At 35.5% G+C, this 24318-nt stretch overlaps 1 protein-coding gene across 1 annotated transcript; it reads left to right on the top strand.

Annotated features, from left to right (window-relative positions):
* Positions 1–1536: 1536 nt before the first annotated feature.
* On the top strand, positions 1537–3067 carry LOC107771972 (uncharacterized). Its single transcript, XM_016591439.2, has 3 exons — positions 1537–2220; positions 2324–2496; positions 2624–3067. The coding sequence occupies exons 1-3, from the start codon at positions 1603–1605 to the stop codon at positions 2736–2738; spliced, it is 906 nt and encodes a 301-aa protein (XP_016446925.1). The 5' UTR covers positions 1537–1602; the 3' UTR covers positions 2739–3067.
* The last annotated feature ends 21251 nt before the right edge of the window (positions 3068–24318 follow it).

The following is a 24318-nucleotide window of genomic DNA, read 5'->3' on the forward strand; positions in this document are numbered from 1 at the left end:
TTTTAGCAAATTTTTTCAGCTTCTCTCTTAGTTCCTCCATTAGATACTCAATATCCACTGACCCATTCACTAAGTTCTTTAGCTTATTAAAATTTAGTACGATCAAAATCGCATGCTTGGCCCAAAAATAAAAAAGTTAAAAAGTTAAAAACATTCATTAATTGATTAATTTTTTTCATTAACTTTAATTTTGAGATTACTAACCATTACTATAAATTTATTGATTCTTTTATTTTCGTGTTTTTTCTAACATAAGCAAACATTAGAGCAATTAGTACAAAGTCTTAATTTACATTTAACATTAGATTACATGCGATCGGCATGCTTTTAATGTTGATGGATGGAATGCACCACTTATGAGTCTGAAAAACTTACTTTTAAAGTAGTTAGAGTATTCAATATATTTGTTTCCATATTATAGTATTGTCTTAAGCCATATATATTGTTTATGGAAATATTTTTCAATCGTGGAACTGCCAAACAATGATTGAGTTAATTTTGTTATAGATTCCTAGTCCATCAAACACTAAATGCATAGTTGAATTATATTTTGTGTTGATTCTACTATAATTCAAAAGTTTTTACAATAATTAAGAACTTTTTTCTACGATTTTTTTAAGTGGCTTTATAATAGCTTGTCACTTGGCTTAACCACAATGCATTATATATGATAACTTTATTCCTTTAATATATATATATATATAGAGAGAGAGAGAGAGGGAGAGAGATTTAGAGCAAGTTCTAAAATAAATATTTGATATACATTTTGATAAAGGAAATAAACTTGTGATATACATTTTAGAATACACATATTCGATGTGTTATATAATGTGATATACAAACAATGCAATAATTTTTGTTGTGATATACATTGATACAGAGATAATAACAAATTTTATATAGCCAAATTTATAATTTTATATTTTAGATATACAAAAAAATATATATATACAGAAAAAATTATAATATATATTATTATTGTGATATATATTTAATTGGTTATTTAGTGCCAATAATTATAACTAAGTTTTTTTTAAATTAATTATGTGAATATTATGTCACGCTATGTTAAAATCCCAATCGAAATAGAGAAAGTACATTGAATCTCTCATTTGTCATATATAAATCCGTGTACCTACAAACTGTTAACTGTACAAAAGTCGTCTGCAGTTGGATCAATACCAATAGCTTAGGAAGGCAAACAGCCCAATTTGCCATAGGCACTAAATCAGGGGGCAAATAAAAATACCAAATCCGTACAATAATTGAAAAATACCCTCTATTTTTGTCCTTTATGTCTACGTGGCAAGTGGCGAGTCATTGCACTCACGCTTTTTACATGACACATGTAGATACTTCCAATTTACCCTCCATAAAGCTCACTCCGTCGCCGGCTCCACCGTTCTTGCTGTACCCCCTCACGTGCTTCTCCCACACGGCACTCGCTCAACGTTATTTCAGGTCAACTCCGTCAGCAAATCTAACGGCGTTTATACGGCGTCTGAAAACGTATATAAGCACTGCTAGTCCTCTCCACTTTTCAAACCCTTTTCTCAAAAGTGAAATAAATATAAAGTTAATGTTCTTATTAGTTGTTTCAGTATGAAGACTGTACTTTTCCGAACTGGTTCCGGCTCAATTCCTGTCCAGACGCCGGTGGTTCCCGGTACATCTAGGGTTTCCGTTCCGGTTCGTCAATCCGTCGGTGGAGTGCTTAACGGAGAGAAGAAGAAAGGATGTTCTTCTCCTAGGGTTTCTCTGCATTTGGAAGTCAACCGTCGGAGTATATGCCGGGCTTCTTCAGAGTCCGACGGGATCCAGTCGGCGATTGAAGGTCCTGGTGTAACAAGGACGTTGAGTAAGGTCGGATCAATGTCATTTCCGGCAATAATACCGGAGGACGATTGCGGTACTGAGCAGGACGAGTTGGTGGTTTTGCGAAGTATTGGATCGCTGAGTTTAACGGAAGATCAAAGGAGTTACGCCGAAGATTGGCCGCAGAGCGGTATTCCTACCGATGAGCTCGGATTTCCTGGCGGTGGTATCGGCAAAAACAGAAAGTTCCCTGGCAGAGGCGGCGGTAGAGGTGAATCCGACGCCAGTAGTTTCACCGGTGGTAACTCCTATCCAAAGAAAATTGGAGCGTACTATAAGCAAATGTTAAAGTCCGATCCTGTGAATTCTCTTCTTCTTAGAAACTATGGCAAGTACTTGCATGAGGTAGTAATTTAATTTCTATTATTTCCCATCATCGAAGAATGAATATATAGAGACTCTAGTTTGGATTGATTTATTAAACTAATGTAAATGATGATAATTGAAGGTGGAGAGAGATTATGTGAAAGCTGAAGAATGTTTCGGAAGAGCTATACTGGCAAGTCCGGGAGACGGAGAAGTGCTTTCTATGTATGGCAAATTGGTTTGGGAGAGTGAGCGAGACGAGAGTAGAGCCAAATCTTACTTCGATCAAGCTGTTCAAGCTTCTCCTGACGACTGGTAAAATTCCTCCCTTACGTTTTATCTTTCCAAACAAATCTCATTCAATTCGTAGATCAAAAAATTAATTGTAATACATGTTTAAATATTGGATCGATCTGCCTGAAATTATTTGTTGTAACAACAGCACTGTGCTGGGATCGTATGCAAAATTCATGTGGGAAGCAGACGAGGACGATGAAGAAGAAGAAGAGATGGAGAGAAAAACTGTAGCAGCAGGAGCTGCCATGGTTACAGCTTAAGTACTAGCAGGAAACAGATAGAAAAAGCGGATTAATAAAAATTTCTATATATAAGCTCACCTTCTTCGGCTTCAATTTGGAAAGCTAGTATTAGAGCTAACTTATGTTCTATGCACTTGTAAAATGTTCAACGTAATATAATGCTGTAATAAAAGAGGAATATGTAACTAAAATTAATTAACTACATCAATGAGGGGAAGTCGATCGATCGAGGAAGCTGAGAAGAAACTGGAAATTATGAGGGTCCTCTTTGTACAGCTCTTTAACTATTTGTGCTCTTGTAATTCTGATTTAGCTCTGGAATGAGATTATTAAGCCTTGTTAGAAAATGCTTAGCAAGCATACAAACCAGGCATGAGGCATCAAATACATGTGAACCAGACAACGCAATAATAACAAGATTAGAAGCACTAAACTCTTGAAGTAGTTGCACAAACCTTCCAAGCAGCAAGAATTTAGGGTTGCAGTCTTCTGCTATTTGCCTAGTAAAACCTTAGATGATTTTGTTATTGGGTGGGCAAGAACAATACAATTGAAAGGTAAGTTGTTAGGTGAAACTAGTCTTACTTTAATAGACCCGAAATTAAGCCACAATAGGGGCTCAAAAACGTGTAGGATTCTGCAAGTAGAATCCTACTCTAACTCAAAACGATGACTTTTCTCCCAAGCTACTTTTTACCCAAGTCTATCGAGGTTTTTATTAGGTATAGCATGGATCACAGAAATAATAAGAGGCTACTAATTATAGTGTTAATTCGAAATTGACATGAATTAATTCTTACTATAATTAATTGCAATTTATTCCACGAAAAAACTGCAATTGAACTCGATCAATATGAATTTCGAAAATTCATTAACACTTATTTTAACTCCTCATGTTAAGATTTCAAATACCAGTTAATTAAATTAAATCACTGAAAATTTAATTCAATTAACTGATTAAATCCTTTATAATTCCGCTTAAACTATTTCATGTGACGGATACAAAATCCACCGGCCGAGTTTTCACATGAAAACTTATAAGCTTACATAAAGGGGTATCATCAAACCCAAAACCGAGTCATAGATTCTATCAACTAATTATTATTCACAAATGTTATCCGTTATTGTCCACTCTATTAGGCATATACTAACTCTAAATAGAGTCGTACCTTTTGATAAATCAAAACAATAAACAAATTACATTGATCATAATAATTATATCAAGATTAGAAGAATAATCTCATTTAATGAATTACAGAAAATATTTTATATATTCAGTACAAAAACATCTTTTCTCTACTTGGTCCGTTCAATATACACTGAGTATACATACTAGCACAAGAAGTTGGAGTAAAACTACTCACATAATCAAGACAAATTATACAATAATCTTGTGCTACAATCATCAAGATATTTTGTCCAACAATATCTTTGATTGTGAACATAGTTTATTAATTATGAGAACAAACAATTTAATCTTCTGTGCATGAGCTAAGACTCCATATACTAAATTGTCTACTACATAACTAAAAGGACACACATGTAACAAATGTTCTATTTAAAATGGTACTTTATTGAATTGAATAAAGTAAATAATAAAGTAAATAAATAATTGTTCCATAAAGAATAAATTATAATACTATGGCTAAACCGCATGGTTAATAGTATATCCCAACAATCTCCCACTTTTGTGCATCAACATTTGGCAAGTCATTTGCAATTCGAAGAGAGAAAGATTATGGTTGCCATGCATGGTATTTTCTATATTCGGCTTAAAACATCATGATTCATAAACAACTTCTCTTATTAACAATGCAGGGACGTGCGTCTTCACCTTAATCAAAGGCGATGTTGGTGTTTGCAGAATTGTTTTTTGACTATTTACCTTAATCAAAGAATGAAAACTCCTATTCTCGCCTTTCAAATGAAGTTCCCAAATTTTAAGAGCAGCTGCTCTAGGAAAGATTTCCTCTCAAACTTGTATGGAAGTCATTTAGTAATCGTCCTCAATTCCATTTTGTGATCTCTACATATATACTTCTATTAGTAGTTAATTTGGGTGTTCAGTACCGTGGTGGGAGCTCCCCAACTAGTTGCATTCTGTTGGGTTGGTAATTCGGCCAAACAACAGGCGCAAATTATTATCTATGTAGATATTACATTACATTACACGTATACAGTGAGAATTTTTATTTTGTGTCGCTAGTTGTGTGAGGTCTCCTTTTTGTCTCATAACTTTGTGGTCCCGGAATTTTATGGATCCAAATGTTAAGATATAGGTCCACAAATATGTGAGATAAAAAGAGGTCTCACACACAACTAATGTCAGTTGTACGAGGCACCGTAAAATCACTAATCATCACTAAAGCTAAACTGCAAAACCATTCCTTTTTAGTTCTTACGCAACATTTGATGCTTGAGCATCTAATAAAGCGAACACTAAGGGGTCGTTTGGTAGGAGGTATTAGAAAATATAATGCAAACATTAGCTCTATGCATTACTAATATCTTGTTTGATACCTTTTTTCAACTTGTGTATAATTAATATTTGTATTAGTTATACATCATACTTGGCATTATCCTATGCATAAGTAATGCATAGAAAACCATGGCATTTGTAATACCTAGGCTTTAATGCATGCATTAGCATGGTTAAAGACAAAATTGTCCTTAAAGTCCCTTAAAGCTAGAGAATATGGAGGGCATTTTTGTAAGCAACTATTTTTTTTAAAAATTATGCAATGCATTATAATTTTAATACACCACACCAAACAATAGATAAGAAATAATATTTGCATAACTAATGCTTGCATCACTAATACATGCATTACTAATATACATTATTCCGCACTATTCTTATACACCCTACCAAACGACCCCTAAAAATGTTAGGTTGTCAGAGGATTTTCCAGTTACAGGGAATATTTAATACAAGTTAGACATTCTTTATTTCTTTTGAGAAAATTATTAGTTATGTCCGGCCATACGTAACTTAGTACAAAAATTGGTCAATTCATAAAATATTACTCAATTCGTTTCAATTTAAATGACACATTTTCCTTATTAGTCTGTTCCAAAAAGAATGACACGTTTATATATTTAGAAACAACTTAACTTTATGCTTTTCATTCTACTTAGGGGTGTTCATAGTTCGGTTTGTATCAGTTTTTCCCTAAAAAGAAACCAAACCAAATAAGTCAGTTTTTCAAATATTAGAACCAAATCAAACAAATTAAGTCATTTTTTTCTCGATTCGGTTTAGGTCGGTTTTTCGGTTGTTTCGGTTATTTGTCGGTTTTTTTCTTAAATATAAGACATACACTACCAAACACATATTTTGGCGACCACATTTTTAACGTAACACTATCAAATCAATTGCCCTTTGAGAGATCTATTATTTATCAAGATATATTGATGATAATTGAATCAAATAGTGATGAATAATTTAAGGACTCAATTAAAAATATATTATTTTTAACGTGAAATAGATTCTTACACTTAACAAAAGAAAACTACCAATCAAACTAGAATGTAAAGGTAAAGAACTGTACTAAAAGTGCAAACGATTAACATTTACTATAAAATTTTTGAAACTTTGTATAAAAGTATACATATATATAGGTGTAATTCTAAATTTAAAATAGTTACTCCTATATTCGGTTTGGTTCGGTTTTTTTTATTAAAACCAAAATCAAACCAAATTTGATCGGTTTTTAAATTTCAAAACCAAAACCAAACCAAACCAAAAAGTATCGGTTTTTTTGGTCGGTTTGGTTTGGCTTTCGGCTTGGTTTGGTTTTTCGGATTTTTATGAACACCGTAATTCTACCCACTTTCCACTTAATGAGAAACTTTTATAGCCCCGCTAATCTTTTAGCACCATATGTTTCAAAAGTAGGGGTGGGCATAAAATCCGAAAAACCGAATTCCGAACCGGACTGAATTAATTTGGTATTTCGGTTTCGGTTTTTTTCGGTATTTCGGTCTAGTTCGGTATTGCATTTTCGGTATTTCGGTACGGTCCTCCGTATTAGAATTTTAAAATTTCGGTATACCGAAATACCGAATTACTGAATTTTTAAAGATATTTTTTTAAAGGTGGACCTATATCTCACTACCCACTGCCCAGCCCCAGCGCCCAAGCCCAAACGTTTTAATTTAATTCCCAGTGCCCCAGCCCATCGCCCAGCCCAACTGCCCAAGCCCACTCTAAAGATGGCTTACTTAGACTTGTCGAATCTCAGTTCTCTTTTCCTGTTTTCATCTTATCTTGTCTAAGCATCTGATGACTATAGAGGCAATGTCTTGGTACATTGTGATTTTAGTCAATTGACAAAACTAATTGAATTCTATTATCTTTTCCAATTCTTGTTAGTTGCAAAAGTTTAATTTTATTATTGGAGAGCTAGGATCTTTGTCTTTGTCAAAGCATATCGGAGTTAGCTAATTATATTAGTGTCATTGTGGGAGCGCAAGTTCCATTATATATTAGGCTAATGAGTGTTTTGCCAAATTATAATTACATTGGCTTTGTGAAAGTGATTTTCTTTTAAGTGCAGATATTTCTCATTCTGTAATTGTTATAAGTTATTCTACACGTCCTAATTTAAGTGCATATTTTCTTTGGTACTTTGATTGCACAGGTCCTTACTTCCTTCAACACTAATAACTGAATAAGTAATAACGAGTGACAGTTACTAACAGAAACAGCATTTCGTTGTTCTTTCTCAGCGAATATTAAACCGAAACCGTACCGAACCAAAATAATAAATACCGAATCGTACCGAAATACTTTGATACGGTATTTGGTATATACAATTGATAAACCGAATACCGAAATACTGAACCGAAATTCTTAAATACCGAACTGAAAATACCGAATGCCCACCCATATTCAAAAGTCTTCTTTTATTCCTTAAATTTTGTGTCAAGTCAAACTACTCATCTAAATTAAAATTGAGGGATTACTAATTAGTCAAATGCAACCAATATTAGCCAATTAGCTATTTGTAGCCAAAAAAATATTAATTTTTTTAGTGGGCGTTATTGGAATAGATTGGATACATCTTAAAGAGTTTGAATCTCAATTTTGGGAAGATTTGGTGGAGTTTTGAGGCAGTTTGAATTGAAAATTCAAAGTAGAAGATGAACATGGAAAAAGATAATATGTGTATCACATATGTATCACATATGTATCAAATATGTATCACATGTATATCCATGTTATTTGTATGTGAGATATAGACTCGATTTTAACTACGAATTTTGATATCAAATCAGTTCAAATTACCTCCTATCTTGCTCAAAATTTGTATATTGCTTCATCTATATGTTTTCAATGAATTTCAACCATACCCATTGGGAAAAAAAATCTTTTTCGCTTAAATTTTTAAATATTAGTATATGTTATTAGTAATGCATTTTGACTCAAAACTAGTCTAATTCACTTTCAACTTCATCAAATTTTTTATATTGCCTCATCTATGCATTTTTAATAAATTACAACAATACCCACTACTAGAAATTAGGTCTATGGCAACCCTTCCAAAACCGTGACAATAGATACACTGGCCGTCCCTATAGGGATATCGGAACGGATTTGGAGGCGTTCCGGGATTCAGTGTTACAATAGGTCTATTGGAACGGTTATTTGCAACGGTTTCAAAACCGTCACCATATAGGGGGTATTGTAACGGTTATGGTACTGTTACCATTGTTCTATCTATGGGAACGATTGTATTTTCTATTGGGACGGTTATAAACCATTGTGGTATAATTATTCCAGCGATTTTTTAAGTCTATTGCAACGGTTTTGATGATATATTACAATGATTTTTGTGATATTGGAACAATTATCAATACCCTACTGCAACGGGTATTGTAACATATTGCAACAGTTATTAGGGGATGCTATTATTATTTGCTAGGTCTACTGGAACGGTTATATGCTATATTGCAACAATTCACAATTGAATTTCTGATATTTATGGAAGCAAAATGAGGAATATTTTCCTATGCAATGAAATTTTTTACCTCATAACTTATATAAATCACAAAATAAAATTAAAATATTCAACTAGCATTACTCATATACAAAAACAAAATGTGAATACATTGTTTGATCAACAATTCAAAAGTCAAAATAGATGAGTTTGCAAACAAAAAGTTCTAAACTAAAATATCTTTGAACATGATGATAGAAAGTTTAACAAAACTCAAGTAAGGTCTTCGTCACTGCTTTCTTCCGCAATCGCTGCACCTACAAAAGACAACCAGAAATAATTAAATAAATTTTTTAAAAGATAATTGAATCATAAAGTAATTGAATGACCAATTTGATAACTCCAAAATTTTCAAACGCTCTAAATTCTTAAATTTTTCGGCAGAGTTTCCTTTGTAAATACGACTATCCCAAAATTTTCAACCTGCTCAAAACATCATTTGTAAATAAGACTATTCCATAATTTTTAAACTGCTTAAAACATGATACAATTTCTTTTCAGAACCTAAGATCCTTCCACATATCACAAGTATATGCTAAATCAGCGCGAACATACATACGATAAGTTCCAAGGCAAACATGACATGTGACGACAAAGTAAAGTTACAGTATTTCTAAGTATCATCTTTTATAATGTAATTTTTATACATAAATAAAAATGAATATTTAAGTAAAATTATTTTTTGAGATATTAACGAGACACAAACTGGTTATTTACTATTGACAAAAGGCTCTTTGTCAAGACAGCCCTCAGATATATTGGCCAAACACAGGCCTTTGAACTCTTATAGCACTTCTCTGATCATTCATTTTTCCAAAGTTGTTCTGAAACTAAGGAAATTTGAAAATTTTAGCCAAACAAAACATACTGTTCTGCTATGGAAACAAGAGGTAGTGACAGGCAATTTTTGCATTGAGGTCTGTCACCACTCGGTTTGCATCACCCTGTTGTAGAAAGACTTAGAATAAACAATGGCTTCTGATAAAATGTTCAATTTACATAGTCATTCAGATGGCGCCACTAGATAGAGTTTTCGAGACACTGCAAGTATCTCCTTATTGCTCCTCACACAACTTTTCAGTATTTCAATTATAGAAGGAGACAAACATACAATACATAGTTGTACTCCCTAGATAGATGTAGCATATAAAATTTATCAACATACAATAGAACACCACGTAGTTGTAGTCGTAGTATAGTAGTAGTCGTAGTACTTCCCTAGTTAGATGTAGCAGATAAAACTTGGGCAGGACTAGTCCCAAGAAAAGACAATTCATCAGTATCGTTACATCCCTAAACCACCATATAAAACATAAGGAATAGGGAGTAGAAGGCAGGTAATTTAGAGGGTAACAGATAATAGGACCCCAAGCCTTCTGTAGTCCTAATCAACTTGGCATTGAGTGAAACACACATTATTTTAAGCAAGGCTCCCAGACTGCTCGAGTTTGTCCTCAAAAATACCTTTTATTAATTTTCATAAGTTGAATCATCACACAATTATGTCTCTACACAAAAACTTGGCTAAATAAGCAACGCTACACAGAAATCCACCAAGGTCACTTGGGATCTACAAAATCACTCAACAAAGTACTATAATCAAATATATCCAGACACAATCTTCCATAGTGCGAGTTTGCTAAAATTGATAACAGAAAACTAAAATTGATAATGCATTTCTACCAAGTTTAAACCATGGCCTTGCTGATGGAAAATAGACCTGAATGAACATAAAAGATTTCTCTTAAATGTTAGAAACAATGACTATTCCATAATTTTCAACCTGCTTAAAACATGATACAATTTCTTTTCAGAACCTAAGATCCTTCCACATATCATACATATATGCTAAAAATACTTATTGTGAACCTAAAATGCTTCCTTAAATCTTGTTTCATGGGCAAAAAGAATTCTATGTTGTCATAATGCACTTTCAGCCATTAATTGAGTTTGAAATAAGCTGCAATCACCCAAAACAAGAAAAATTAAAAAGAAAAAGGATAGTGATAGGTTTAGGCCTTTTCCGTTCTACTCCAATTTCTGGCTACAAAAAGAAAATAGCTAGCTTCCACAATCTGAACTCTCTTTTTATAACTATTTATGATTTTAAACTATCAAAACTTAACTTATCACTCTCAAGGATGTTGCATATGATTGGATGGCACTTGGCATGGCCCAGAATATACAGAATGTGCACATGAAGTACCAAACTAAGACAGTAGATCTCACAAAAATTATTAAATTTTCAATGAGTTAATACCTGGAATGAGTTGGCCTTCTTTGTTGGTACCAGTAGATGGACGACAGATTGGTTGCAATGCTGTTTGCTGAGCAGATGAAGCTTCTCCCAATGAATTATCACCCAATGACGTTAGAATAATGTTAGCATCAATATCAATTCCTGAACGCTGAAGTCGTGCAAGGACATCTGCAACAACTTTTTGACGGATAGTTGCCTTTTGTTCCTCAATTTTTTCCTCATTCTTTGTATCTTCTCCTCCAATTTTTGTATAGAATTTGAAGTATTCTAAGAGGGTTTAAAACGTCCTACTTTCCCTCTCAAAGAAGTTCTTGTAACCCCCCGTCCATACAATCTCAGACGTCCAGGATGTTCAGGATGTTCAGGTCTCATGACAGATGCAAATGCCTCTACGGACTCATTGCCATTTTCGTTTTGTTGTGCTTCAATTTCCACCATTTTAGCCTACAAAGCAAATTCAAAAAAATATAATTCAACTAAATAAAAATAACCAAATAGAAACAAATAATTGATCTCGATATAATATTAATTAAATATAATCGCACAATTTTACTAGTTGTATCTTCATCTGAGGACTTGTATGATCGCCCAACTTTTCTTTTCCTTATAGAAACAAAGACTTTCTTTGCTGATAAAGGATCCGAAGTTTCCTTGTCTTTTTCCTAGTTACATGAAAGTGAGTTAGCATTCCTAGTGATCTGCCATGAACTAAACAAAAGCTAAAATTGAAATTTTTTTGCCACGATTTGCTAGTTACACACCAACTTAGAGCGAACTAAAGCAAAATTTCTTTTTCCAGCAGTGTGAGGATTCTTCAACTTTTTTCGATTCTCAATGTTAGTTTTAGACATTCTCTGCAAACAAAAAGAAACATCAAACAATGAAATATATAATGCTTCATGTTAAAATATCAAACAGAAAGGTACCAGAGTCATATATAATGCTTCCTGTTAAACCCACACCTACACTCTCTCCTCTCTCCTCTCTCTAGTGACAAGAATGGTGAACTAAGGCAGCCATGGCTGCTCCTCTCTCTCCCCAGCCTTTGGCTGTGGGAGAGCCCCCTCCAACTATTGAAGAAAGCATCCAAAACAATAGCAATCAAAATACATATGTTGCACGCCTGTACCAAGCAAAAACAACCGCTACTTTGAACCAAAAATACTTGAAACCTATTGAAGTTATACATGGATTTCCAACAATTCAGTTTTCAATGAAGAAACGGATGGAATTCGCAAAGGAGGAGGGATTGCATCAAGCTATTGTGGTGAAGCTATCTTCAAATCATGCAACAAATGTATTAGTAGGACATGAGAAATCTGAAATTGAAGCAGCTATTGTATGTTCAAAGTTGAGGCTACTGTTGCATTAAATGCAACTGGTGATTGACCTACTGATGGGGATCCTAAATCTACTTGTTGATTTAGTTAAAAAACTAGTAGGCGAGGTGCATAAAAAAGGGCAAGAAGCAGTACAATCAACTGGAGCACCACATCTCAGTGGCAATGCTAATTCTGCTGGGAATGCTAACAGATCTATAGCCAAACTGAATGCACATAATTTGGGCATCAAAGAGGAGAAAAATATGGCGGGGGATTGGACTACAATATCTGGTAACCTCACGACAGTAGGAGCTAAAATACTGGAGAATTTGAATCCTCTCAATGCACTCACCAGTAAATAAATACGGCATAGACAACAATTTAGCAGAATCTGGGCAGAAATTAGGTAGAATCTGGGTAGAATTTGGGCAGAAACGGGGCTGAATTTTTCTGAAAAACATTCTGCAACATTTCAGCGCTTTTTGGATGTTTAGAAGAAGAAGAAGAAGAAGAAGAAGAAGAATGAAAATAAAAACATACCTCCAAACATGAAATACCATCTAATGACCTTGTTGGTCGATCAGAGAACTCAATACACTTATCACACCATCAACAAACACTGCCGATGATGTCTTCAGCAACAAAAAAGCCTAAGGAAAGGATTGTTTATAAAGAAGGAGAATATGATTATGATTCAGACTAAATATGAAGAAGATGAAGACGAGTATGTATCCAAAAGCTGGGCAGATCAGGTTGAGGAGGAGAAAGGGAACGAAGTTGATTCACTGGACAATTACGAGGCTTGTGATGAGCAAAATACCAGTCCTACCAATGCACAAAATATCAATACACCAATTTCAAAGGCATCAATAGAGAAGAAGAAAAAGAAGGTGCAGAAGGTGCGCAATGAAACATTGAAGATGCACGATGAGCAGGCCCATAATTCTGCTAATGTTTTGTACAACAATAAACATGAAAAGTAGCAATCTCATTAATGCTTTCTGTTAAAATAATGTTCTTTTATTCTAATAGAACTGCTCCAAAAGCCTTAATCCCAGCAATTGAAAAGATTTACAGCAGAAGCCTACGGCCAGGTACTAGGGAAAAGAGCTTCTCCATAGATATTTTGAGAATGTTTATATGTAATTTAAAGGAAGGAATGAATCGGATGTACTCCTATAATGTACCATCTAGCAATTGAAAATATTTACAGCAGCATCCTTGAAGCAGATAAAGAAGGGAAAGACAACAACCATGGCCAAGAAGAAGGAGAAAACTAGAAAGACAAAGAAAAAGAAGAAGAAGAAGAAGAAGAAGAACTTTAAGAAGTAGTTCAAGAAAATGAAAAAGAACAAGTAAAAAGTCACATACCTGGAGTTTCTCAGAGTTCCAATACCTAAGGAGTTCCTTAAATTGAGAAACTGGAACATCTTCAGGGATATGTTACATTCGAGTTTCATCACTTTTATAGGGGTCAAAGTGATCTTTTTTCAATCTACTCTTATGTTTTCTCCAGGCAGCTTGAACTGATTCAAAAGTATATTTTTTTACAGCTTCAGGAATATCATATTTATCCTATAATTGGTGTCAAATCTGTTAGTGTAGAAAATATGAAATATTTTCAATCAAAAATTAAAACTTAAGAAGTTTAGACGTTGGTATATTCCCATATATCCTCTTTTGTGTCCATCTTCCTCCAATCCAAAATATCAAGAGGACATAGAGTCGCATTCCTTGCCAATGTGCCGAAGAAGCTTCCAAATTCTATCACAACTGCATCACTAAGACTGACAGGTTGATTTAAGTTGTTAAGTAAAATCAATTTACGCTCATGTCGTCCATGTACACTTTTCATCTTTGTTTTTCCTCTTTTTCTTGTTTGATTAGAAGGGCCTTCAACTATTCGAACAAAACAAAACCACCAAATCACTATTGTTGGTACATTTTTTATGACTGAAATAGGATGTAAATATTTTTAGATAAAGTCTATAGGTTCTTACCTTGTTCTTCACATTGTTCATCTTCAACAAGAGTTGTAGAATCCAACTGAACTTGTTCCTCTACTTGTTCCTCTATTACTTGTGTTGTAGGAATGGTTGATCTTGTTTGTACATGGGCTGCTACTTCTGAATATTGTGGCACTAGCAGATTCTCTTCGATGATATTCAGACGCTCATTGTTTGATTGTCTAGCAGGAGCAACATATTTTGCAGAAGTGGTTGATCTAGTTTGTGCATGGGCTACTACTCCTGGCAGATTCTCTACAATAATATTCGACCGCTCTTTGTTTGATTGTCTAGCGGGAACAATATATTTTTGGCTAAACGAAGTCCTTATTTGGTTTGCCAAAGATGTCATTGTTCCAGGTTTTGTGTATATTGCGCTTGTCTTTCTTTTGAGCTTTGAAGGTCTTTCTTGACTCATATCTATTAAATCTGATGAAGAATACAAATAAAAATAGCTTTATTAGGTATTATATAAATGACAACAGTAGAATTTCAAATAAAGTGCAGCTTCATATGATAAGTTAAGGATATGCATATGATAGTTTAAGAGTAAACTATGGCAATGCGCAGCATATGATAGTTTCAGAGTAAACTTGAGTCTCACATGGTAAGTTGGAAAAGATGCATATATGATGGTTTCCAAGTAATGGTTTCAGATTGCAATACAAGGAAAAACCAAATTAAAAAATGAAAACAATGGTCATATGCAAGAACAGAATTTAAAACAAAAGCAGCAGTGATGACAAAGAAAAACAGTGAAAGAAGATAAAATAACAACAACATCAGGCAGAATATATGCAGCAACAACAAAGTGAAAGAAGAACAAAAGAAGCACCAGAACTATTATCTTGACTTAAGTCTTATTTCTTGTCTTAAGTCTTATCTGTTCAAGATCACTTCTGCTTGCTTAAGCACTAGAAGAACAAAAGAAGCACCAGAATATTTACAATTTGGCACAACACTATAGAGTTATACTACTGCATACAATAGCCTCCAATTCTTGAGATGACAGATTAGTTACCAAACATCACAATGGATATATTATACCACTACATACAATGGCCTCCAATTCTGGAGATGGCATATTAGTTATCAAATGCCAAGGTCATACGCAAAAAGTGAAAATTTAAAACAAAAGTTGTTTGAATATTATAAAAGCTTGGAATGAAACAAATTAAGCTTGAACTATAACATATTAAAATAGCTTTCATGTATGGACTATAGTTTCCAGTACTTAGCATATTACAAAACCTTGAAACTGAAACAAACTAAAAACTCCAAAAGCATACACAATAACAAAAAAGTGTTCGAAAGAAGACAATGAAGATAAAAAATACAAATAAAAATCAGAAGTTTCTTCCCCAATCATCAGCCTCCATCCAATCCCAATCCGTATCATCTACATCATCCTCCTCTTCTGATGTTTCCATAACTGTATCTTGTGAATGTTGTGCATCAGTTAGCATACAATAACATCAAGAGGTACATCTTCTCTCGACCATCTAAAACAACTAGTATAAAATTAGTTTATATACTCCTAATAAAAAAATCAAATAATAAGAAAGATAGAAAAAAGTCACTTATTGTCAAAATTATATGGATTTCACTATTGTAAAATTTAACAATAATTTTATGTTTATAGTTTATTGGTTATGATGTTGTAACTTAATCTAGTCATATTCGTCAAATCCCTTTATCCTAATCAAACAAATTCCATAGATGATCTGAAAGGAATATGGGCCTTCCAATCCTAAGTTGATAGACTTGAATTTAATTTTGTTGGGGTTTAACAATCTGGTATACGAAATTCATTACTGAGAACTTGCATCCTTTTCAACCAATGAATGAAACCTTGAGAGAAGATTCCAGCAACACATTGACACATCAAAGAATTAAAGTGTTAGGTTTTTAAATCTCATCTCCAATACAGCAGCTAACTCAGCAGAGCAGCTGCCAACCCAATACAGTAGCTAACTCAGCAGAAACAAGGAATATTGCAGCTCAAAAACTCAGAAATCCAATGCCCAAATACGAACTTCGTATCAGGAAAGACGCCAGCAGTTCACAAGATATTATCCACAGGATTCAATATTCCCTAGACAACTTGATGTTCTAAACGTCAATACCACACAAGAGGGGGGAGGGGTAATTTGTGTGGTACCCAATTTTTCGATCTAGAAGAACCTGGTTCTTCTAGGTGTTCTAACTACTATTGTTGCGGAATTAAAAGTACAGAAAATAAAGAACATAGAGATTTTTACGTGAAAAATACCTGGTTCAAAAGGTGAAAAAACCACGACCCATTACTCAGTAAGATTTTCCCAAACATCCACTAAACTCACTGAGCTAAAACAGCATTTACAAAACCTCTTTGTAAACCTAAGGATTAACTCTAATCCCTATGTAGCACACAGCCTCAGCTGTTGCGACACCTTCAAGTTAGCCTATAACTTGAACACTCAAAGTACCTATTACAAATACTTCTATGAAAGCTAAAAAGGTACAACTTTAAACCACCTTCTACAATTGAACTAGAACAAGACTAAACACAGCGGAACTGGTTCTTCTATCTCGTTCAAGTAGCTTCAGGTGTGCACACTTACATCTCACATAAATTGCTCGCAAAATTGCCTTGCTCGTTTGCTCTCAATTTAGTTTAACTTCTGCGTATGTGCAACACCTGTAAAAGAGAACAATCACTATTATTTAATGAGTTAGTAGTCAGAGTTTGATTGAGACTCAATTGCTGATCTTCCATCGAAGTTGAGTCCTTGTACAATACAAACTCCAACCCTATCAATTATCCGGATTGTGTCCTCTTCCCATAAAGAGACTTTCTCTCCTTATCCAATATGCAACATTTTCGATCAGTTCAAGAGATATTGCTTCTTGATCACTAAGACTTATCTCTTTCACGTGTATCTTACATGTCTAGGTTGATAAATACTGTGCCTCACATGATGGACCTGGTTCATGACTGAGTTCATTTGTCATTCTTCAAAACTTCACCTGAACTTGGGCCAACAAATTCCCCCTTTTGATGATGACAAATTCTGTGCTTTTACTAATCAAAGAATATGTAGGAACTCAGGTTGACCATCAACACATTAACTTAGAATTTTAACTTATCATCAAGGACCAGGTTTAGTTAGGTTATAAATATCACATTATTCAAAATAAAGAGTAAAGCACAATATCTCTTCCCCCTTTTGGCATCATCGAAAAGTTGCATACATTGTGAATCCCAAATTTTAGTAATTACTCATGGCCACTTAGGCAACTGCAAGTGAAAACATGGATAAAATCATCAATAATCAACAAACATATTCAAACTATTAAGATTAGAATCTTCATAGAACAAGAGAAACAGCAGTTGTCATTGATAAGATATGTTTCCACCAACAAACCACAAAAAGAAAGAAAAACTTCCAAAACATGAGCAAAAAAATAGAAAAAGTCCCTAATCTGGGTCACTGGGGGTACTAAACTGGTTCAAAAGACAACAACTGTACATCCTAAGGCTTGGAGGAACTAGAGGGCTGGGTTTGGAGAAGGTTGAGCATATTCTGAAGCATCCCATCACTCTTCTCCTTTTCTTTTGCTAGCTCAGTTCTAAGGCCATCTCTTTCAGTTTCCAGTTCAGCTACACGAGCCTGGAGCCTAGCAATTTCAGCATCTTTAGATTCACACTCTTGAACCAAAGCCCTAACCTTGCTGTTCACAGGTGTCTTCAGAGATGAACCAGGTTCAACTGGGGTGGCATTGACTGGATAGTCACAAGCCAAAAGAGTCTTGATGCCAAAGTGTTCCTTGCTTGATGTCATCTCCCATTTCTTCAAAGGCACATTCAGCCTGTCTAGAACAGTAGTCAATATGAACCCATATGGGGTGGCATGAGCCTTGGAGGCATTTATGACCCTGTCCAGTAATTTGACAATAAAGGCAGACCAATTTATCTACATTCCTCTCACAAGGCACTCCATAAGAACCAGGTCCATGTAGTTGCCAGTGTGCCTCCTCTCCTGTCTAGGAAGTAGGCACTTGTTAACAAATTCAAATAGGACCTTGTGCTCAGGCATCATCTCACTTTTCTGCACAAACCTGGCTTCAGGCACATCTTCAGCAGTTGCGACATCACAAAAATTCCTAGTGATTTGAAGAGCAGTAGATAGAGAATCTAGAGATGGACACCTTTGCCTTGTATAATCATCATACCCCTCACTAGGTATGTCTAGAATCTTACCCAATTTGAGTGCATCAAACTGCACCCTTCCTCCTTTCACCAGATTGGTGACTACCCCATTCTTCACTATGGCATTGGCCATAAACTCAATCAATTCTTTCCTAGCTAGCCTCCCATCCATTTCAAGGACCATGTTCTTCTAACCTTGTGCAGCTAGGGCATCCACCAGTCTTCTCATCCAGGTCTCTCAACAGTCTTCCTTTCAAAAAAATTCTTCTGCCAAAGATGGCAAACCTATCTTGTTCCTTTTCAGATTTCTCTTCTTCTTCTTCTTCTTCTTCTCCACTCTATTCTTCTTCTTCCTCAGTAATTTTTACCTGCTTACCTTTCACTGCAGATCTAGTTCTTTTGGCTAAAGAGGGTTCAGCAGATACAGGTTCAGAGGAAGACTTCTTGGAAGAAGCCTTGACCCTTTTTGGTTTAGGTGTAGGAACTTCCACAGTTGTTCCCCTTTTTGATGGACCAGTTCCATCTCCTCTTCTTCTTCTTCTGAAACCTCAGAACTCTCCACAACCTTTGCTTTTCCCTTCTCCTTCTTTTTCTGCTTGCTTTCTTCCAGAGCTTTCTGTAACTCAGCTTCACTTTGTTTGACCCTGCTTCTAGTGGCTCTTCCCTTAGGTACTGAAGGTATAATAGGTTTTGGGGATGACATTTTACTTTTCTTTGTTGGCTTGGAAGCAGTTGGAGCCTTTTGTGTGGAAACTTTACGCTTCTTTGGATCATAACTGGCCTCAGCCCTCTTCAGAAGATCAACCAGTGTTTCCTCAGCAGATGAACCAGGTTCATCTTGTTGCTTGCTTAGATGCACAAGCCCTTCAGCCGCCTCCCCAGAACCACTTCCCCCTGACTTGTTGTCACCTTCTTCAACACCTCCACATATAGCCAGAAACTTTTCTTTCCCATTTCCCCTCTCATCACCACTTGCTCCCCCTCTCTCTTTTTCTTTCTTTTTACCTCCACTTCTACTAGATTCAGCCCCCTTTACATCTTTGACAGGACCAACAAGGACAAACCTATTTTCTACATTTTGAACCACAATAGAGAATACCACACAATAACTTACCTCACCAGGGGTTTCTTGAATTTTGTCAGTGTCAGAAGACTCATGTTCTTCACATTCGCTGGCAGAAATAAAAGCTTCAGACTCAGAGCTTGAGTCAGATTCTTGAGTAGGACTTTCCTTCCTCTGGCTAGCCTTCAATTTCTCATTTAGAACTTTTCTTAGAGCTACAGAAGCTACAGTTTTTTTGGCCAATATTTTCTGCCTACGAAACCTAGGTTTTGGGGTTTCACTAGGGGGTGTAGATGAGGATGTATTAGAAGGGGATACTGGTGGGAGAGTGCCAGGATTGTCTTGGGGGTTAGTCATGGTGGATTGTTTCTTGAGAAAAATTTGGGAATTTTTGGAGAGAAGAAGGGCGATCGGAACTTGAGAAGAGTTTTGATGGTTATGGACTAATGAAGAAGAGATGTGGTGTATATTTAAAGATGATTAGAACTAAATGCAGTAACGACAGCTTTTTCAGAGGTCAATTAGAAGTCTAATCAAGGTGTAATTCCGGTCTCTTAGTGATTATTAGGCATCACTAGATTTTAGGCAAAAATCCCGGTTTTTAGAGTTCTAGGGGAACGAAACTGGTTCAATGCTCAACGGATAGAATTTCTGGGAATTTGATGAATGTAGGACTTCTGCTCATGATTGGAAAAATAATCTTTCTAATTGTGCAGAGTATAGAAAACATACCTGAGCTTTTCAGATGAACACTTACTGATGAACCAGGTTCTTTATATAGAACTCTCTTGAACATGCCTCAAATGCCAAAATAGAAAAAACTTTGTAAGAGATCAGTGAGTCACATGTCACAAGAGTATACTAATTAAACTATGAAACTGAGTAAGAATTGATCTAGATATTTACACAAAGTTAGAACTCCTAACCAATTTTTTTTTAAAAATTTTAATATTGTGCATTCTGAACTGGACCTATTAGGTGATCTTAGTGATCCCTAATTCCAACCTGTTTCTCTCAAAGTTTTCTCTACTCAGTGTTTTAGTGAAAATGTCAGCTATTTGTTTATCAATAGCACAGAATTCTATTGAAATCAATCCTTTCTCATAGTTATCTCTTAAGAAATGGTGTCTAACATCTATGTGCTTAGTCCTCTTATGATGAATAGGGTTCTTTGTCATACTTATAGCACTAGTGTTATCACAGAATATTGGAATACATCCCACTTCAATTCCAAAATCTACCAGCTATTGTTTGATCCATAGTAATTGATTACAACAAGAAGCAGCAATAACATACTCAGCTTCAGCAGTAGATAGGGCCACAGAATTTTGCTTTTTGGTAGCCCATGACACAAGACATGAACCAAGGAAGTGTGCCATACCTGAGGTGCTTTTCCTGTCCACTAAGAAACCTGCATAATCAGCATCACCATATCCTACTAGATCCAAATTACTACCTTTAGGATACCAAAGACATAGATCAGTGGTGCCTTTCAGATATCTCAATATCCTCTTTACAACAGTCAAGTGGGACTCTTTTGGATTTGCTTGAAAACAAGCACAAAGCCCTACACTGAAAACAATATCAGGTCTGCTTGAAATAAGATACAAGAGTGAACCAATCATACCCCTATACAACTTTTGATCAACTGATGAACCAGGTTCATCAATATCTAATTAAGTGGTAGTTGCAATGGGTGTGTCTATTTCTTTAGAATCCTCCATTTTAAACTTTTTGATTAGCTCTTTTCTATACTTCTGCTGATGGATCATGTTTCCATTTGGACTTTGTTTGATCTGCAAGCCTAAAAAGAAGTTAAGCTCACCCATCATGCTCATTTCAAACTCACTGCCCATTAGTTTTGCAAAGTCCTTACTCAGCCTATCAGTGGTAGCCCCAAATATGATGTCATCCACATATATTTGCACAACAAGGAGATCTTTACCTTTTTCCCTTAAAAATAAGGTACTGTCAATTTTACCTCTTTTGTAACCATGCTCCAGTAGGAATTTGGATAGTCGTTCATACCAAGCTCTTGGGGCCTGCTTGAGCCCATAGAGAGCCTTGTCTAACTTGTACACATGCTCAGGACATTCCTTGCTCTCAAACCCTGGAGGTTGTTTCACAAACACTTCTTCCTTTAGGTAGCCATTCAGGAAGGCACTTTTGACATCCATCTGATGAAGAGTGAATTCCATGTGTGCTGCAAAGGCTATGAGGAGTCTGATTGCCTCTAGTCTTGTAACTGGAGCAAATGTCTCATCATAGTCTATGCCCTCCTCTTGGCTATATCCTTGTACCACCAGTCTTGCTTTATTTCTTGTAACTGTTCCATCTTCATCAAGTTTGTTTCTGAAGACCCATTTTGTACCAATGAATGATCTGTCATTGGGTCTCGGAACTAGATGCCAAACTTGACTTCTTTCAAATTGGTTGAGTTCATCTTGCATTGCATTCACCCAATCTACATCCTGCAAAGCCTCAACAACATTTTTAGGTTCAATAAGAGATAGGAAAGCATCAAAAGCACAAAGATTCTTTAGGTGTGATCTAGTTTTGACTCCAGATGTTGGATCAGTAATAATGTTCTCAATGGGATGAGAACTTTGATACTTGTGAGTTTTCACAACCAACTGGTTTCTGCTAGATGTCTCTCCCATATTTTGTTGCTGAGGAATAGGTTCATGACAGGTTCCTCTAAGGGGTTTGATTCAATTTCTCCTTGATTAGTTCCCCCTGTCAGGTTGCCCTAATTTGAAGGACCTGTTCCATCACCTATTCCTTCTTTTGATGCCACTTTGACTTGTGCTGGGGATTCAGTCAATTCCTTTACCAATCCAATGGCTTCATCTTCATGTTCATGTCTCTTAGAAAGAATGTTAGTTTCATCAAATACTACATGTACACTTTCTTCTACACACAGAGTTCTTTTATTAAACACTTTATATGCTTTGCTATGTGAAGAATATCCCAAGAATACTCCCTCATCACTTCTGGGATCAAACTTACCTAGGGAGTCTTTTCCATTATTGTGCACATAGCACTTGCAACCAAATGCCCTAAGATGGGATATGTTTGGTTTTCTCCCTTTAAGTAACTCATAGGGAGTCTTCTCTACCAGAGGTCTGGTCATGCATCTATTGATTATATAACATGCAGTGTTTACAGCCTCTGCCCAGAAGCTGTGGGGAAATTTACTAGAAAGCAACATGGTTCTAGCCATGTCCTCAAGAGTTCTATTCTTCCTTTCAACTACTACATTTTGTTGAGGGGTCCTAGGGGCAGAGAAATTATGATCTATACCATTTTCATCACAGAATTCAGCAACCTTGGAATTTTCAAATTCAGTTCCATGATTAGACCTAATGGATGGAAGTTGATTTCCTAATTGTTTCTGAGTTTTTCTAACAAATGCAATAAACATGTCAAATGCTTCATCTTTGGAGGTTAGAAATAGAACCCAAGTAAATCTAGAATAATCATCGACAAACACCATTACATATTTCTTTCCACCTCTGCTCATGGTTCTCATTGGACCACATAGATTCATATGGACCAGTTCCAATGACTTGGTTGTACTTACCATTTTCTTGCTTTTGAAGGATGATCTTACCTGCTTCCCCCTTGCACATGCCTCACAAACTTTGTCTTCCTTGAACTTGATATTAAGTAACCTTATCACCAAGTCTTTGGAGACTAATTTGTTTAGCTGATTTAGACTTGCATGACCAAATCTTTTGTGCCACAGGAGGGGATCATTAACCAACACACTTAAGCAAGTGAGTTTATTTTCTGAGAGAGTAGACAAATCTACAATATAAATATTGTTAACTCTTTTTCCCTGCAAAAAAATCTTGTCAGTGGTAAGGTTAATCACAAAGCATTGGTAGAGGTAAAAGCTACAAGATTACCTCTGTCACACAATTCTGACACACTTATTAGGCTATATTTCAAGCCATCTATCAGGTAGACATTCTCTATGGAATGAGAATCTGTTTTGCCTACCTTTCCAACCCCAATGATCTCACCTTTCTTTCCATTACCAAAGGAGACATTATCTCCTTTTAAGTCCTCAAGTGAAAGGAACTGGTCCTTGTTCCCAGTCATATGTTTTGAGCAGCCACTATCCATATACCATATTTGGCTCCTCCCTTTCACTTGGACCTGCAAAAAGAAATTAGGGGTTAGTCTTAGGAACCCAAACTAGTTTGGGTCCCTTTCTATAGGCAAAAGGATGAATCAAATTCCTTCTTGCCCACCCAGGCAGTTTGTTTTTCTCTTGAACAAAGATTTTGTTCTTTTGACTGGCCTTTTCTTTTGCATTACATTCATTTTTGTAATGGCCAGTCTTGCCACGGTGTGTGCAGATTTTATCTTCAGGAAGAGTGAGGTACTTGCTTTTAAGGTCCCATTTTGGAGCTTGAGTCCCATAGCTAAGTCCTCTTTTGTTGCTACTGTGATGCTCTTGCAGCCAAGAGAGTGCATCAGAAGCCTTGTTCCACTTATAACTTATGTCTAGTTCATGTTTCACCTTTCCTAGATCTTCTTTTAGGACTTTGATGAATTCATCTTTTTTATACAATTTATCTTTCATTTTTCCCAAATTTTCTTCTAGAGTGAGATGTGTGTTATCAGCTTTCTTCTTTCCTGTTCCTAGTTTCAGTTTTAAGTTTTCAGACCTAAGTTCTAGGACACTATTATCAAGTTCAAGAACCTAGTTCTTTAACTCAGCATTTGTGTTATCACTCTCATT

This window comes from Nicotiana tabacum, chromosome 1 (genome assembly GCF_000715075.1).
Source record: "Nicotiana tabacum cultivar K326 chromosome 1, ASM71507v2, whole genome shotgun sequence".
NCBI lineage: Eukaryota > Viridiplantae > Streptophyta > Magnoliopsida > Solanales > Solanaceae > Nicotiana > Nicotiana tabacum.

Excerpts from the sequence above, each read along its gene's own strand:
- LOC107771972 (XM_016591439.2), top strand. The coding sequence starts at position 1,603 with ATGAAGACTGTACTTTTCCGAACTGGTTCCGGCTCAATTCCTGTCCAG. Across the intron at positions 2,221-2,323 it reads ATGGCAAGTACTTGCATGAG|GTGGAGAGAGATTATGTGAA; the intron begins GTAGTAATTTAA and ends TGATAATTGAAG. Across the intron at positions 2,497-2,623 it reads CAAGCTTCTCCTGACGACTG|CACTGTGCTGGGATCGTATG; the intron begins GTAAAATTCCTC and ends TTGTAACAACAG.